This window comes from Carassius gibelio, chromosome A8, assembly GCF_023724105.1.
Source record: "Carassius gibelio isolate Cgi1373 ecotype wild population from Czech Republic chromosome A8, carGib1.2-hapl.c, whole genome shotgun sequence".
Classification (NCBI taxonomy): Eukaryota; Metazoa; Chordata; class Actinopteri; order Cypriniformes; family Cyprinidae; genus Carassius; species Carassius gibelio.
In genome coordinates this window covers 7,448,940-7,467,712 of record NC_068378.1, presented here as the reverse complement: position 1 = coordinate 7,467,712, position 18,773 = coordinate 7,448,940, and the positions used below count along the sequence as shown (strand labels likewise).

Genomic DNA, 18,773 nt, shown 5'->3' with positions numbered 1-18,773 from the left:
TGTATGCATTTGTGAATCTTCTGTGCTTTAAAAATTGTGTGTGTGCATTTGTAAATTTTGTGCGCATTTGTGTATCCTGTGTGTGTATTTATGAATCATGTGTGTGCATGTATGAATCCTATGTGTGCATATGTGAATGAAGTGTGTGCATTTATCTTTATTGAGACTCTTTTGGCTCCATATAGGTCAAAGGGGTTCAGCTGACAAAAAGGGAATCCTTGAGTTAGGATATAGTTTAAAAGGTTTCTGTCTGCTGTGTTTGGTAAACTCACAGAGATGAGTCCCTTCCTTCCTCGTCTCAGGACTTCTCTCACTCCGCTGGGCTGCTTGTTCATGGCCTTGCGCCTCTTCTTCTGATACTCCTCATCCATGGTCATGACCGCTACACCTTTAGCCATGGCTCCCGTGATCCGAGACGCCGCTCCGGCCAGACCGCCTGAAACGGAACAAGACTGCTGTTTATACTTGATATAAGCCTCATGTGACATCTTATGATTGGATTTTGAGGGAAGAATTCATAACTGCATAGATCTCTCACAAACAGTGTAGTACAGAGTACATACCCACAGCACCTCCAACCAGAGCCTTCACACCGAGCGTCATGCCCTCCATAAACTCCTCTGGTCCCTGTATGGCACCCTGACAAACAAACATTCAGAGTTATTTTTAAGATACTATTACAGTTTTTTTCAATTACACACTAAAAATGAAAAATTATTTCAAAATCATATTTGAATTTGTGTATATTTTCAGTTTTCATTGCATTTTCAGTTAAAGTTGTAGTATGTTGGGTTTTTTTTGTTATTTTAATAAGTAGTACTGTTTTTTTTTAAAGCCTTTTTTTATTATTATTAATCTTTATTTAAATTTTAGTTTTAGGTCACTAAATGAAATTGAGAAATCATGCTTTGGCAGCTAGCTAACATACATGCATACATTACATACATACATACAAATATTTTTTTCACTTAATATTTATTTTATTTCAAGCAGCTAAAGTATAATATTTTGATGTTTTTAATTTTTGTTAACTTTAATGACATTAAAATGACAGTAAATGATAGTAAACAATAATAAAGTATTCAATAAAAGAAAAGTCATGCGTGTTTGTGACTATTTTAACTGAGTGTCAGTTTAGAAGACCACAAATTTAGCATCTTATCCATCCTATCAAAAGAGCTGCAGTTTCACCTGATAAGGCTCATAAAAGAAGGCCTTGACGCCTTTAGACAGACCACGGATCAGTCCGAAAGGATTCCCGAGGACATCTAAACCCAAAACCAGAACATACATCTGCTTGATAGCCTGAAACAGACAACACACAAGCACAGACACATTAAAGTTGTGATGTATGTGAATAAATCACACGGAAATCCGCAGTAGTTGGGGAATAATAAAGGTGAAAGGTCACCTGTTTGGAATAATGTCCGATGACCTCCGACTGCAGCTGCTGAGTGGTGCGGAACTGGTACTTCAGCTCACAAAACCCAAGTCTGGAGAAAGACAGGACACAAATGTGAATATACATAAATATACAATTCATCAAATATGAGACCTTGTATGTACTGTACTCATAATAATAAGTGCATTCTGTATACAGTTTATAACTCTGTATGCACAGAATATCCACTAACTAAACTTGATACGTTCGCCAAAATATGCAGTACAGAGTCAAACCACATTACACTTAATCTTGCCTTTCTAATTTTACGAAAGTTAACATTAATTTCTGAGAACTATATGACAATTTGACAAGCCATTCATTATTAAACCTCTACATATTGTACACTGTTTCACATGTCAACTTTAAAACATTAAGTAGCTCAGCGTTATCATCATTAAAACTAAAACTAAATACATTGACATAAAAAAAAAAAAAAGTTAGCTAAAAGCTGCAATAAAATATATGATATGAAAAACTGCCTTGGCAATTAAGTGGAATTACTGAAAGCATTAAAATTACTAGTTGAAAATAAATAAAAACTACAACTAAAACAACAAAGCAATACTAGATAGAAATAAAAAATTTACTTAACACAAAAAAAATGATAAAGGCACCAAAATAGCTAAAAAACTAAAATTCAAACTGAAAATATAAAAATAATTAATTAATACGTCTCTCGTATGTTGATGTGGGGAGTGTTTTTACTTTTTATTTGTGGTATTTCTTTTTATATTATTCGTGAAAACAATAAAAAGTTATTGTATAAAAATAAAAACTATTCAAAAAAGATATAAATAATATAATATAATATAATAATAATAATAATAATAATAATATATACATTATTGCATATGCTAGTTTTGCTCCCTTGGCATGCATTTCTAGCTTGTTTTTGTTTCTCCACTAGTGGGCAGTGTGACAGCAGAAAAACTGAAGTGAAGTGAAGAGTATGTTCTCTTTCAAGCATACGTTTCGGTGTCTCACTATGGGATAAGCCCCTTCCGCGTATTCCTCAGAAGCCCAATTCCATTACGCCAGCCCCAATTGGCTGGCAGAAATGACGTTGCGTCAGGGAGTGGCTCCCTCCTCTCAGTATATAAGGAGCGACGCAACGTCATTACGACATTCAAAAACCTCTTCTCGCTTCACACCAGAAGCCTACCCAACTCTGTTAGCTATCAACTAGTCTCCACGCTGGTTGCTGGCTAATCATTCTGGTACTGTGCGTATAGACGATCTGTTGCCCACCACGCCGCTTTCCCCTACCCCTCAATCGGCATTCCAGCTCATTGTCAGGGTCATTCAGTACCGCGACTATGGCTGCAGCAATGCAGACTACCGTAGCTAGCGAGGGAGATCTGCGGCTTTGCCCATGCGGGAACAAGATCTCATGCAAAAACACACACAAGGTCTGCTCTGCATGTCTTGGGCTGAAACATGCTCAAATGGCGATCGATAGTCCCGGTTCCTGTGAGCACTGTGCGCGTTTCACAATGAAGAGCCTCCGTCGCAGGTTAGCACGTCAAGCTAGCTTGTCTGGCCATGATCCCCTTATGTCAGCTAGTCCAGCTCCGGTTCCCGCCCCTAAGGTACCTATTCCTATGGAGCTGCCCACCACGGCAACCTTATCGTGGGGTGAACAACTGGATGTATGGTGTCCTCAGCACGGACGAGGAAGAGGAGGGCGCATATGAATTTGAGGAAGAGGGGCAATCGGATTTCCTTCTTTCTGAAGAGGAGGAGGATTTTGAGAATTCCCCTTTTCTCCCCCCTGCGCAACCGGCACAACCCCTCGCTACGGCGGGATCCACGGAGGGGGCGGGTGGGGCGCCATCCTCTCCGCTTCTTAGTGTGAATCTGCAGGATGTGCGCAAACGCGTTGCGGAGAAACTCAACATTCTGTGGCCGACTGTAGTAGCCGAGACTGCAAAGTCACGCTATGAGGGGAAAAGGCTGCCGAGGAACTAAACGGGCAGCGAGACAACTCCTTCCAATATTTGACTCCTTCCAATATTAAGAGCTTCTGGAAGAGGTTTCTGTCACTTGGAAGGACAATCCGTTTACGAGTAAAATACCTGTGCAAGGGGGGTCTGCGCTCGACGTGGAGGGTATGGAGAAGGAAGGCCTTTTTCGCATGCCCCCCATGGAGCCTTTAGTCGCAGCGCACCTGCATCCAAAGCATACGGCGGCTGCGAATCCAACACTGCCATCAAAAGCGGACCGCTTCCAGTCAAGCATGACGGAGCGCGCTTACAAAGCAGTCGCTATCTCAGTCCGGGCCATGAACGCCATCTCTCTGCTCACAGCATACCAGGCGGAGCTACAAGACGAGGTGTCTGACACGCCAAGTCAGACACAGTGGGAAGAAAACTGTGTCACAGATCTCTCACTCCATCTACAGAGATGTGCCGTTCAGGCAGCGGGCAAGGCCATGGCCACAATGGTCATTGAGGAGAGAGGACGCTGGCTTAATTTGACGAATCTCTCCGACAGAGAGAAGGAAGCCATCTTAGATGCTCCGGTCGTCGCAGAAGGCACTTTTGGTTCAGCGTTGACACGGATGCAGAAGAGATGCGAGGAGAAGAAAAGGGATGACGAGGCCTTGCAGCTCTGCATGCCAAGAAAGATGCATACTGCGCCCCCTCCACCTCCTCGGCAGACTTTTGCGCAGGCTACAGCTCGCCCACCCCCCAGCTTTCCCATTCCAAGGCGACAGAGATTGCGTGTCAATGCAACGGCAGTTTAGAGTGGCGTATCTCACAGCCCCCCCGTTCGCTAGTCCCCGACCCTCAGTTGTTCAGCAGGAAACGAGAGACGGTGCGGTGGTGTACACCCACCCACTAGTCACAAGCACTTTACATGCTCAGAGTTCAATAAAGTTTTCACTGTTTCCCCCACAAATGTTGCAAAACATATTGCCCAAAAAATGTTGCAAAACACTTTATCAGAACACAACGTTACACCACCTCGTGGAGTCATCGCTCCGCTGAAGGTGGTGAACCACGTAAACTCTGTCCAAGCGCTAAGTGTCCACGCATGCGCAGTTCAGACCACAAACCCGTTTTCGACTCAGCCACACAATGGCGCCGGCACCCTGCAAATAAACTATTGGCGAGCGTGCACACAGTCCCATTGGGTGCTGAGAACAGTACAATACGGTTACAGACTGCAGTTTGCCACTTCTCCTCCGCAGTTCAAAGGAATAATTTATTCCCAGGTGCGGGGAGCATTGATAAATGTTCTTCAGGACGAAATTACCTCCCTGTTGAACAAAAAGGCAATACGAGTGGTTCCACCCAACGAAAGTCACAGTGGGTTTTACTCTAGATATTTCCTAGTTCCAAAAAAAGGGAATCGAGCTCTCTGCCCCATATTAGATCTTCGTGCACTGAACAAATACCTAAGAAAGTACAAGTTCAGAATGCTCACACATGCTACACTTCTGAAACTGGTGCCCCAGGCGATTGGTTTACGTCAATCGACCTGAAGGATGCATATTTTCACATAAAAATATATCCACCCCACAGGAAATGTCTGAGGTTTGCATTCCTCGGTGTGGCATACGAGTATCTAGTCCTTCCCTTCGGCTTATCTCTCAGTCCGAGGGTATTCGTGAAATGTACAGAAGCAGCCCTTGCTCCGCTCAGGGAGGAAGGCATTCGTCTCGCTACTTTCATAGACGACTGGCTGGTGACAGCTCAATCAGAGCACAAAGCGAGAGATCACACAGCCATGCTCCTAGAACATCTACAAAAACTGGGATTAAAATTAAACACCAGGAAGAGTGTTTTAGTTCCCAGGCAGTCAACAACGTATCTGGGGTTGTTACTGGACTCAGTGACATTCAGAGCGCGACTGTCGGAGGAGACATGCCTGGCCGAATTTCGGAAAGGGTACAATGTTTCTTTTCGCACATGCCTCAGACTATTAGGTCTGATGGCCTCAGCTCTAATAGTCATCCCTTAGGCAGACTATTTATGAGAGATTTTCAACGCTGGGTAGCTCGTCTGAGACTAGACCCATTACGGCATTCCCGGAGGAGAGTGAGAGTGACGTCAGCGGCAGTCATGGCACTGCGTCACTGGCGGCGCCCGGGCTTTCTGGTACAAGGGGTGCCGATGGGCGTTGTCCAGACCAGGAAGGTCATAATGACGGACGCGTCGTTGTCCGGCTGGGGGGGCATTCACGAGGGCAGGGCAGTGAATGGGAGATGGGGTCCCCATCTGAGCCACTGTCACATAAACTACTTGGAAATGCTGGCCGTCTTTCTAACGTTGAAGCATTTTCTTCCTTTTCTGAAACGACATCATGTTCTCGTGAGAACGGACAACACTACTGTTGTGGCATACATAAACAGACAGGGAGGTCTCAGATCACTCCCTTTACACATGTTGGTACTCAAACTGATTTTGTGGAGCAGTGCCAGTCTTTCATCCCTGAGAGCGACACATGTACAAGGCATCATGAACCGGGGTGCAGATCTGCTGTCCAGGGGAAATCCCCTTTATGGAGAGTGGAAGCTGAACACGGAAGTGATCGGTCAAATTTGGAGCATATTTGGCAGAGCGACAGTTGATCTGCTCGCGTCGCAGGACAATGCTCAATGCCCTCTGTTCTTCTCTCTGAAGGATCAGAGCGCGCCTCTGGGAATAGACGCACTGGCGCACGAGTGGCCTCGCGTTCTCCTATACGCCTTCCCGCCGATTGCGTTGATATCTCCAGCCCTTCACAGAGTGAGGGAGGAGGGCCTGAAAATGATACTGGTAGCTCAGCGGTGGCCAGGGAAATTCTGGCTGGCGGAGATCATACATATGCTGTATGCAGAGCCATGGTCCCTGCCACTGCGCAGGGATCTTCTGTCACAGGCGGGAGGGGAGATATTTCATCCTCATCCAGAGCGCCTGGCACTGTGGCCCTGGCCAGTGAGTGGTTGAATACGAATGCGGCTGGTCTGCCCGACAGTGTTATAAGAACTATACAGAATTCTAGGGCCATGTCCACTCTATGAATGTAAATGGGCCGTGTTTGAGCGTTGGTGCGCGGCTAGACACGTAATTCCCTTTCAGTGTTCAGTGGTAGTGATTCTATCATTTCTGCAGGATATGATAGATCAGGGTAAAGCATTCTCGACAATAAAGGTATTTCTGGCCGCTATATCTGCCTGTCATGTAGGTTTTGACAACAAAACTGTGGGGCAGCACCCGTTGGTGTGCCGGTTTATGAAGGGTGCGCGTCGCGCTTTGCCAGTCTCAAAACCGATCTCTCCGTCATGGGATCTGGTTCTGGTGCTTGATGCGCTTTCAGTGACTCCATTTGAGCCACTGGACAAAGCTGACCTGAAATTATTGTCGTTTAAGACGGCACTGTTGTTAGCTTTGGCTTCAGCGAAGCGCCTAAGTGAAATTCATGCACTTTCTGTGAATTCAGCGTGTACGCAGTTTATGCCGTGGGACGCAGGGGTGTTTTTGAAACCTAATCCTGCTTTTATGCCCAAAGTGGTCAATTCTATTGTTCCTCTCAGGTTAAGAGCCTTTAACCCACCGCCTTTTGCTTCAGCAGAACAGCAAAGGCTAAATACGTTATGTCCGGTGCGTGCTTTACGCATTTACTTGGAGAGGACTAAAGGGTTCAGAGAGAGTGATCAGCTGTTTGTGTCTTAGGTGAAGCCGCGTATGGGGAAGCTGATTACTAAACAGCGTTTATCCCACTGGATAGTGGAGACAATTTCTCTTGCATATTCCAGTAAGGGTCTTACGCCTCCGTCTGGTTTACGTGCTCATTCAACAAGAGGAATGTCGACGACATGGGCCCTCTTCAAAGGAGTTACGTTACAAGATATTTTTGATGTGGCGAGTTGGTCCTCACCGCACACATTTGCGAGGTTCTATAAACTGGATGTTATGGCTCAAACGTTTGCACATGCCGTTTTGAGCATTGGATCTTAAGTGTTAATCAGCCCAGTAATAGTTATTTGGTTGGCAGGAGACTTCGAGACAGGCTATCTGGCAATACGGGAGTTAGGATATCCCATAGTGAGACACCGAAATGTATGCTTGAAAGAGAACAATAGGTTACTTGCTGGTTCTCTAATAGCATTAAGTGAGGTGTCTCACCCAAGGGGCAAGGAACTCTACCGGAAGTTGAAGTCGGGCGGGGGCTGCCATCTTTTAGCAGAACTTCACTTGCGTTAGCATTCCCATTGACTCCCATTCATTTTGGCGTCACTTTGACAGCGAATAACTTTATATCTGAGGCGTTTAAAGACTCTGTTTGTCCATTATTTATTTCTAAAGATACACGACAATGTATAAAGGGCTCCATTACCTTCTATGTTACATTATGGCCCTGTATAAACAGTTTTTGTAAAAAATAGGCTAACGATTGCGTCATAACCACTCGGCTCTCTGTCGCATTACCGTACAGACAGGAGGAGAAGCTCGCAGGCAATTAACCTAATATGGCTTACTGGCGTTACATTTTAAAATACTTTACAAAATAATTAATCAGAATACTTACTCCTGCTCACTCACAACAAAGAACTCCCCGCTCAAGCTCGCCGTCTCTGCAAGATTAATGATGGCAGTTTGCACGCACAGCCACTTAGAAGATTTACATCTGGCAGATAGGTTGCTGACGTCGTCAAGCTTCGTTTGAGTCTGCGCGTCAGAAACGGAAGTGCTAAAAAACGCTAAAAATGGGCTTCACTTGTCTCAATTGAGTTGCAATGGGGTCGCTGTGTCCATTTCTTTTACTGTCTATGGTCTCACCAGATCACCCTCCTTGCTGTGTGAAGCGAGGAAGAGGTGTGCTTGTTTTGAATGTCGTAATGACGTTGCATCGCTCCTTATATACTGAGAGGAGGGAGCCACTCCCTGACGCAACGTCATTTCTGCCAGCCAATTGGGGCTGGCGTAATGGAATGGAGCTTCTGAGGAATACGCGGAAGGGGCGTATCCCATAGTGAGACACCTCACTTAATGCTATCAGAGAACCGGGGTTACGCAAGTAACCTATTGTTTTGTGGAGTTGACAGCATCTTACCACATGTGAAATCCAGAAACACCCAGAGTGTGAAGTGAGGGTTTGTCTGGGCGGACTAGAAAGAGGAAGTACAGGGATTTCCTGCAGTGAGAGTGAGAGCTGAGTAGGGAGTGTAAGTACTTGAAGAGGACGTCCTGAACGTCAGTGAGTGTAGCTCCAATACTCTTCAGCAGGACGCTGAGCAAATGAACCGGAATGACCTCTGACCCGCGCTCTTTCTTATTCCTGTCTTCACTACCGGTGCTCAGAGAGAAACTCAAGTGAAGCTGCCCAACAAAAACAGTTAAACTCAACACTGTACACTCAAAATGTGGCAATTTTAAAAATAACATTAGAGCGTTTGGCATCAGAATTGAATGACTTTTTCTGTGTTCACTGTGTGGTCTGTGGTCAGAGTGAATTAGCACAGCAGGTTTCAGTAACTGACCTTTATGGGAGAGATGTGGAAGTATTCGTAAAGGCTGATGGGGGACGTGTCTGTAGCTGAACTATGATAGAGCTCGGTCTTCAAATACTCAATGTCCTTCTCAAACAACACCACCTACAATACACCACCACACACATCCAACAACAGTTGAGATACACTACTATACAGTATTGTTCAAAATAATAGCAGTACAATGTGACTAACCAGAATAATCAAGGTTTTTAGTATATTTTTTATTGCTACGTGGCAAACAAGTTACCAGTAGGTTCAGTAGATTGTCAGAAAACAAACAAGACCCAGCATTCATGATATGCACGCTCTTAAGGCTGTGCAATTGGGCAATTAGTTGAAAGGGGTGTGTTCAAAAAAATAGCAGTGTCTACCTTTGACTGTACAAACTCAAAACTATTTTGTACAAACTTTTTTTTTTCTGGGATTTAGCAATCCTGTGAATCACTAAACTAATATTTAGTTGTATGACCACAGTTTTTTAAAACTGCTTGACCTCTGTGTGGCATGGAGTCAACCAACTTGTGGCACTTCTCAGCTGTTATTCCACTCCATGATTCTTTAACAACATTCCACAATTCATTCACATTTCTTGGTTTTGCTTCAGAAACAGCATTTTTGATATCACCCCACAAGTTCTCAATTGGATTAAGGTCTGGAGATTGGGCTGGCCACTCCATAACATTAATTTTGTTGGTTTGGAACCAAGACTTTGCCCGTTTACTAGTGTGTTTTGGGTCATTGTCTTGTTGAAACAACCATTTCAAGGGCATGTCCTCTTCAGCATAGGGCAACATGACCTCTTCAAGTATTTTAACATATGCAAACTGATCCATGATCCCTGGTATGCGATAAATAGGCCCAACACCATAGTAGGAGAAACATGCCCATATCATGATGCTTGCACCTCCATGCTTCACTGTCTTCACGGTGTACTGTGGCTTGAATTCAGAGTTTGGGGGTCGTCTCACAAACTGCCTGTGGCCCTTGGACCCAAAAAGAACAATTTTACTCTCATCAGTCCACAAAATGTTCCTCCATTTCTCTTTAGGCCAGTTGATGTGTTCTTTGGCAAATTGTAACCTCTTCTGCACATGCCTTTTTTTTAACAGAGGGACTTTGCGGGGGATTCTTGAAAATAGATTAGCTTCACACAGACGTCTTCTAACTGTCACAGTACTTACAGGTAACTCCAGACTGTCTTTGATCATCCTGGAGGTGATCATTGGCTGAGCCTTTGCCATTCTGGTTATTCTTCTATCCATTTTGATGGTTGTCTTCCGTTTTCTTCCACGTCTCTCTGGTTTTGCTCTCCATTTTAAGGCATTGGAGATCATTTTAGCTGAACAGCCTATCATTTTTTGCACCTCTTTATAGGTTTTCCCCTCTCTAATCAACTTTTTAATCAAAGTACGCTGTTCATCTGAACAATGTCTTGAACGACCCATTTTCCTCAGCTTTCAAATGCATGTTCAACAAGTGTTGGCTTCATCCTTAAATAGGGGCCACCTGATTCACACCTGTTTCTTCACAAAATTGATGACCTCAGTGATTGAATGCCACACTGCTATTTTTTTGAACACATCCCTTTCAACTAATTCAACTAATTGCCCAATTGCACAGCCTTAAGAGCGTGCATATCATGAATGCTGGGTCTCATTTGTTTTCTGAGAATCTACTGAACCTACTGGTAACTTGTTTGCCACGTAGCAATAAAAAAATATACGAAAAACCTTGATTATTCTGGTTAGTCACATTGTACTGCTATTATTTTGAACAATACTGTAAGTCTCTAGTGCTCACCCAGGTTGCATTTATTTGATCAAAAAATACAGTAAAAACAGGAACATTGTGAAATATTATAGTTATTGATTGATTGAAATTTCCTACTGTAAATATATCAAAACTTAAATTCTGATTAGTAATATGCATTGCTAAGGACTTAATTTGGATCAATTTAAAGGGAATTTCTCAGTATTTAGATTTTTTTGCACCCTCAGATTCCAGATTTTCAAATAGTTGCATCACGGCCAAATATTGTCCAATCCTCACAAACAATTACTCACATCAATGGAAGGCTTATTTATTTATATATAAAGAAGCGTATTGATTTATAAAGCTAAATAATAAAAAAAGACCTCTATGACTGGTTTAGTGGTCCAGGGTCACAGATATGGTTTAGTACTGTGAAGTATGAACAGAGTGTGGAGTTGAAGCTCAAACAGGATCTAACAGGTGTGTGTGCAGATCTTTGTGCTGTACAGTGTGACTGTACCTGCTGTTCAGACGTGACCACACTGACGTGCTCAGCAGTGAGGAGCTCAAGTATGGTATACAGGAACCCAAGATCTATCCGCAGGTCCATCTCCTGAATCAACACTTTAAAATACCTGGGAAGCAGAAATCAAGCCTGTTTTGCAGTTTGAGAGCAAGAGATTGAAAGAAATTGTATGAGGAAACGTACTTGATGCGCAGAATGTCAGAGTGTCCGGCTGCTCTGGTAATGATGCTGACGTCAGCGAGTGGTTTCGGCTCTTTAATAAAAATATCAAAAACAAATGCAATAAACGTTACCATAACAATGCCAAATCTGTTAGATACAAAGAAACGAGCAGGAAATAAAATCCATAAATGATTCTGCATTGGCCTTTGAGTGAATCGACTGACCTGAGTCCATGCTGACTGATCTGGGCGGTTTGACGGGGTAGAAGACGAATGGGAAGATGGCTCCAGGCAACTGATTTTGGATCTGAGGAGTAAACGGGACAATAATACATGTGTGAATTAGTGCGTCAGACTTGATAAACAGGCTCTGTGGTTGTACTCATCCCATTTATAACTCATATTTTTATAATGCGCCTAAAACTGGATTGCTTTATCAGGAGTGAAACAGACCTGAATCCTGTTGATCTGGACTCTGTAGGTTTTCTGGCGGGTGGAGACACTGTACTCCACCTTTAATGCTGGCAGGAAGTTCCTCCTGAGCGGAGCGTCAAAGGGCTGCAGTATCCTCATGTCCACCCCGTTAGCAGCAAACAACACCTGATGAACATTCAGTACAGCCAGAGATGGATTCAAACAAGAATGACCTTCTGTCCTTCATGCAGCCCAAGTTATCCAATAACTTAGCAGTGGGATACACAGTAATGTCGTTATATAACAAGATTTAATTTAAAGATAGTAAATAACATGTATAACAACATTGAAAGTAAAATGTATTTTTCTTTACGGTTGAACCACTGATGGCAGATGGACTATTCTGACGATGTCTTTCACACTTTTCTGGACCTTGACAATGTATTTTACTTTGCAATCTATGGGACAGTCACAAGCCTCCCGGTTTTCATCCAAAATATCTTAAATTGTGTTCTGAAGATGAACAAAGCTTTAACGGGTTTGGAACGACATGAGGGTAAGCGATTAATGACAAAATGTTCATTTTGGGGTGGAATATCCCTTTAATTCTGATGGTGACAATTTAAAACATGGCATTTTGCCTTTAAAGGCAGTGAATTGGTTCCCATGAGCACTAACCTGGTATTCGTTCTCAAGGTCAATGATGATGCGGTCCACTGGCCCGCTCTCCATATATTCTCTGTAGCACTGCTCCAACATCGCAGCTTCTTTAACCCTTAAAACCTTCCATCGGCTGCGCTTCTTCGGCTTGGTTTCCCACACCACATCAGAACTGACAGCCACAAATAAATTATATTAATTTGATCCATTTCAATAAGCAAAATATCTTCTGGGTTGATGTGGATGCTAATATAGTTATCGTTATAGTCATTGTTTTTGTGAAAGGGCCTTAAAAGGTACTAAAGGGGGACACCAGATACCCATTTTCCAAAAATAATGTGATTCTTTAGTGTTCTCATGAAATGTCTGTAACATTCTTTGGTCGTCAATGCTCGTGTAAAAACAAGGAATTTTTTACCTTGTCAAAAAGAGCTCTGTTCACAACGATGTCTCTTTAAATGATAATGAGCTCTGCACACTCTGCCCCTCTCTTATCTCTTTTTGTGTATTTGGTGGCACATTACCATTAAAAACAAAGCAAACTGGTTGAGGGTGGAGATATGCTAATACGGGACAGTACCGTCATTGATAGTGGGCGGGGCCTGAGCAGTGTGATGTCAGAAAATCTAAATGGCTTGATGATTGAGATGGTTTAGGTTCTCTTTCATCATCTCGTGTTCGAGATCCACCTATGGGAAGGGCATCCTTACCTGACCTCTGCAGAAGCATCCAATTGCACCAAGTCTGGCTAGACAGACAGAAGCACACAGCCAATGTCAGGTAAGGCCCCGCCCCCTTACCTAGGGGTATAATAATGGCTGCAGCGCATGGAATGCATGGCTGCATTCCCCAGTTGACATTCACTTCTCGCGATCTCTGCATTAACACAGTTCGGTTGGATTACGCTGCTCACCTTCGTGTCTTCAGGAGGACATATCGATTGATCAGCCTCCGCCAGACGTGACTGTCGTCTTCTCAGCCTTCTGCTGTGTTTTGCATTCAGGGCCGCCCGCGCTCTCGTCGTTCACCTGCTCCCACGGCTGCCCGCCATGGATTTTTCCAATTCCTTCTCCGGTATGTCGCTTTCTATACCTAACGCTTCTCCGGGGAATAGCCCATCACGGGCCTGCCCGGCCGTGTGTGGAGCACTCATCGCTGCTAAGGACCTTCACCCATTCTGCGTGGTTTGCTTGGGCCTTAAACACGCTCAATAAGCCTTGGAGAACGCGGAAAATTGCAGTCATTGCCTTATGCTGCCCAAAAAGTTTTTACGGCGCCGTCTTAAAGTTGCAGCGACCCAGTGCTCCGAGCTCGGCTTTTCTGACTCCGATCTGGGACACTGTGACGACGACGCGCTACCGGGGGACTCTCGGGGCTCCTCCTCACTTGTTTGGGCTGACCAGCCCAATCCCGCATTCCCCGAAGAGGACATCTTTGCAGGCAACCTCATGCTCGCAGACGAACCGGCCGGTTCCGGATGATGCGGCCCTTCTCGGGGTCTCAGAGGCCATCCCGCCCTCTGGCGTTCCCGAGGCTAGCGGCCACGCAGCCCTGCCTCAGTCCATCCTCCTGGAAGTTTGTGAGCGAGCGGCCGCTCGCCTCAACATTGAGTGGCCGGCTCCACAGAGTGCCACCGACCAGGAGAGGAATATTTACGACGGAAAAGTGTTGGGATCTCCTCCCGGTCCGGGGAAATAACTTCCCCGTCCTTCCAGCGTGCGCTAAGCATATGAGGCACAACTGGAGCGAACTGCTTGACTTCAAACACGGCCTTTCGGGCCTTGAAGTAAAGGATATGGCAGCTCATGGTATGGGCGACCCCCCCGCTATCGAGCCTTCCATCGCCAGGCACCTTAACCCCGCTCAGGGCGGGCTGCTCGCTCCCCCTAAGCTGGGTCTTGCCCAACAAGATGGACCGTTTTTCTGCCTCAGTTCACCAGGCCGCATACAAGTCCTCGGCCTTGGCTGTCAGGGCCCTGAACGTCTCGTCTCTCCTCTCTGCTTACCAGGCGGAGATTTTGGACGAATTAGGGCAACAGCTAAAAAAGGGAACTCCTTCTATAAACTTGTGGAAGGAGATCCTCAGGGCGAACAACCTCGTCCTTCGTAACGCTCGGCAGGCCGTACAAGCCTCCGGGCGCTCTATGGCGCTTTCTGTGGTGGGAGAGCGCGCGCTCTGGCTTAACCTGTCAGGCCTTCCTGACAGTGATAAGCGGCGCATCGCGGGCGCGTCGGTGGAGCCCGGTCGGGCTCTCTTCGGCCCCGCCGTCGCATTGATGCAACAACGGTGTGACGACAAAAAGGAGGACGAGGCCTTCAAGTTATGTCTTCCTAGGGGGAAAAATCGACTCCCGCCGTGGCTGGAAGACCATCTAACCCTACCCCCATCGACTCGAAACGTAAGCGGCCTGCCTGATGTTTGATAAATGGGGGCATCGAGTCCGCGTTCACGGGCCAAGAGTTCTTCGGACTCTCTCCCTGTCCCAGGACCCCCGTTCAAAAGACGCAGGTCTCCCGCAGATGGATCGGTTCCTCTCCGTTCGAGGCTGCCAGCCCATGTGTTTAATGAACATTGTGTGTTCCCCCCTCACGTTCAGGGGGTCTGTTGTGAGGAAAAGTGCAAAAGCAGTGTCACCACACCGCATACACTCTGTTCCCCTCACCCAACCAATAAAGGCTTCGGCCCCAGTGTTTTCCCAACACAAAACACACAGGAAAACAAAAAACACATTAAAACAAACAAATCAAATGAATTCGTTGTGGAGAGAGGAAATCTGCCTGAACCCCTGCATGTTGCCCCTGGTGTGTCCACTAGATGGCGCCATTGCATCACAAATAAACCAGCTGGGCTTACACAGCTCTGCTGTGGCTCGGGTGGGAACACTTGCGAGTCACGAATGGGCTTTGCAAACTGTTTCGGATCCCGAGTGGGTGATGCGTACTATATTGCAGGGATACAGACTGCAGTTTGCAATGAAACCCCCGCATTTCAATGGGGTTCTCTGTTCACACACGGAAGAGAACGCCTCACACATTCTGAAAGAGGAAATATCCTCCCTCCTAAACAAGGGAGCGATTCAGGTGGTGCCCTTCACTCTGATGAAACAGGGATTTTATTCTCGTTATTTCCTGGTCCCAATAAAGGACGGCGCTCTCCGCCCTATTTTGGACCTTCATGTGTTGAACAAACATTTGAGGAAATACAATCTCAGAATGTTGACTCATGGCTCGCTCGTCCGTGCCATAAAACAGAATGACTGGTTCACATCGGTCGACCTGAAAGATGCTTTCTTCCATATAAGCATTTATCCGCCACACAGGAAGTTTCTTCGTTTCGCCTACCAAGGCACATGTTACGAATTCACAGTTCTGCCGTTTGGGCTCAGTCTAAGCCCCCGGAGTTTCTGTCTGTGTGCGAAGGCAGGTTTAGCACCCATGAGAATGTCAGGTCTGAGGATTCTGACATACATAGACGATTGGCTCATCATAGCCGAATCGAAAGAGAAAGTGTTGCAGGACACCTGCCGTGTGCTCACACACATCACATCTCTCGGGTTCAGAGTGAATGTGAGCAAGAGCAATTTTACACCCAGTCAGAATGTCATTTTCCTGGGTTTGGAGTTGAACTCAGTCTCCATGCGAGCGCGTCTCTCTCAAGAGCGCGTTCTCTCTCTAATGAACTGTCGCAGTTCAGAGAGGGGGCGAAAGTACATTATTGCACATGCCTCAGGCTGCAGGGTCTTATGGCTTCATCTATCCAGGTTGTACCGCTGGGACTCCTGAGAATGAGAGCGTTCATGAAATGGGTTTTGTTACTACATTTCAGCCCGACACGCGATCTTTGCCGCTCTGTAATGGTGACCCGCGCCTGCTCGGCAGCCTTGTGTCATGGAAGAGCGCAGAGTTTTACGCACAGGGAACCCTTCTGGGGACAGTTATGATGCAGAAAGTTGTGACGACAGATGCGTCCTTAACAGGCTGGGGCGCCACCCAGGAGGGCAGAACGGTGAACGGTCTGTGGCCGAGCAGACTACGTTCAGCGCACAAATTATTTAGAGCTTATGGCGTATGGAAAGCTCTGAATCATTTTCTGCCTTGCCTGCAGGGACATCATGTGCTCGTACGCTGCAACAATACCACGACAGTGGCTTATATCAACCGTCAGGGCAGCGTGCTCTCGTCGAAACTTCACGCTCTAGCTTACAAGGTTTTAGTGTGGAGCGGATGGGTTTTCGTTACGCGTGACTCATGTTCCGGGCCTTCTAAACAGAGGTGCGGATCTTCTATCAAGGGGAAACCCAATCTACGGAGATTGGCACCTTCACCCGCAGACAGTGGATATGTTATGGATGAGATTTGGACAGGCAACCGTAGATCTATTCGCCTCGCACGAAAACTACCATTGTCCTATGTTCTTCTCGCTAAAGGACGTGGACGCACCCCTCGGGGTAGATGCACTGGCCCACCCATGGCCAAGAGTGCTGCTGTATGCCTTTCCTCCCCTGTGCCTGATAATTCCTACACTGGCCAGGGTGAGAGAGCAGGGCCTGTCTCTCATTCTGATAGCACCCAGGTGGCCCAAAGCACCATGGCTGGCGCCCCCCCCCGCACGGATGTTTTGACCTAAGCGAACGGGGAGATTTATCACCCGCACCCGGACAGGGTGGCTCTTTGGGCGTGGCCCGTGAGAGGACGAACCTAAGCGCGCTGGGGCTTTCGCCGCGTGTGATTGCTACTATACAGAATGCCAGGGCCATTTCTATGCGATTCTTGTATGGCAGTAAGTGGCAAGTGTTCGAAGGGTGGTGTGATGGGCCTGGTTTCACATCTTATCAGTGCTCAGTTCCTGATATTTTGTGTTTCCTCCAAGACCTCTTGGAAAAAGGCAGGTCTTTTTCCACAATTAAGGTCTACTTGGCTGCGATTTCGGCCTGTCATGTGGGCTTTGAGGGCTCAACAGTCGGGCAACATCCTCTAATCCGCAGATTTATGTTATGCCGTTGCCGCTTGCCAGTCATCAGGAGAACTGTTCCTGAGTGGGACCTCTCCATGGTGTTGGAGGCTCTGTCTCAGTATGCTTTTGAACCTCTTGGAAGTATTTCCCTAAAGCTGCTGTCCTTCAAGACAGCTTTGCTCTTGGCCTTGGCATCAGCCAAACATGTCAGTGAGCTACATGCACTTTCGGTTCTTCCCTCGTGCACTAAATTCTCTCTTAGTGGAGATATGGTTTCCCTTAAGCCTAATCCGGCCTTCCCCGGAGGATGAGAGGCTAAATGCTCTGTGTCCCGTCCGTGCTTTACGGACATATATAACAGGACCAGTGCTTTCCGGAAGAGCGACCATCTCTTTATTTCATGGGCACCCCCTCATGGAGGGAATCCTATTTCTAAGCAACGCCTCTCACATTGGCTTGTGAAAGCTATAGCTTTGGCTTATGAATCAAAGGGAATGCAGCCACCAGGGAGTGTCGCTAAAGGACAGTTGGGCTTCTCCTCATACCTTTGTGCGTTATTACCGGCTGGATGTCACCAGCATCTCGGTAGCACATTCGGTTTTAGGGGTGGGGTCTTAGCCCTTCCCTGCAACCCCGCTGGAAGAGGTGAAGAAGGAGTGAATGGGCCAGCTGGCCATGCACATCCCTGTCACTAGCATGTTTTTACATTCCTTTTCTGGGTGTATTTATATGCACATTGGTTATCATGTGTGTGATGCTAACATTTTTTCATGTGCTGCATATGCACAGCAGTCACGACTGTGCATCAGTATTGCAGGTTCATGAGTTGGGACATGTCAGGCACCGCCTCTCTGGAGCGACCGTCCTTCTCTGGCTTTCAGAACCTCACTGTGAGTGTATTGGGCAATCGGAGAGCTGTCCATGTCTCTCCCATAGGTGGATCTCGAACACGAGATGATGAAAGAGAACAATAGGTTACTGTCGACACCCCGGTTCTCTGAAACATCGAGTGGAGAGATCCACCAGCTTTGCCCCGATTGCCACACAGGAAGCGAATATACTTACTGGGGAATAGCAGCGCTGCAGCCATTATTATACCCCTAGGTAAGGGGGCGGGGCCTTACCTGGCATTGGCTGCGCGCTTCTGTCTGTCTAGCCAGACTTGGTGCAATTGGATGCTTCTGCAGAGGTCAGGTACGGATGCCCTTCCCATAGGTGGATCTCTCCACTCGATGTTTCAGAGAACCTATTGTTTTTTGGGGATTAAACAGTGAATGGATTTTTATCATTGTAGGGTGGTTGTGTCCACAGACTGCTTAGACACATTCATATGCAAACACCACGTACTTTGCATACGACACCCCTTTAACAATAGACACAGC

The 18,773-nt window shown here is 46.2% G+C and overlaps 1 protein-coding gene across 1 annotated transcript in view; it reads right to left on the bottom strand.

Annotated features, from left to right (window-relative positions):
* The window catches only part of LOC128018293 (intermembrane lipid transfer protein VPS13A), a 95,096-nt gene that overhangs the window by 21,025 nt on the left and 55,298 nt on the right, over positions 1-18,773 (bottom strand). Inside the window, exons 54-64 of the mRNA XM_052603727.1 lie at positions 12,456-12,609; positions 11,817-11,963; positions 11,589-11,670; positions 11,386-11,455; positions 11,197-11,311; positions 8,913-9,026; positions 8,606-8,751; positions 1,412-1,493; positions 1,192-1,305; positions 564-639; positions 273-436 (exon numbers count right to left, since the gene is read on the bottom strand). Coding sequence (XP_052459687.1) covers positions 273-436; positions 564-639; positions 1,192-1,305; positions 1,412-1,493; positions 8,606-8,751; positions 8,913-9,026; positions 11,197-11,311; positions 11,386-11,455; positions 11,589-11,670; positions 11,817-11,963; positions 12,456-12,609 — 1,264 coding nt within the window. The remainder of the gene's footprint in view (positions 1-272; positions 437-563; positions 640-1,191; positions 1,306-1,411; positions 1,494-8,605; positions 8,752-8,912; positions 9,027-11,196; positions 11,312-11,385; positions 11,456-11,588; positions 11,671-11,816; positions 11,964-12,455; positions 12,610-18,773) is intronic.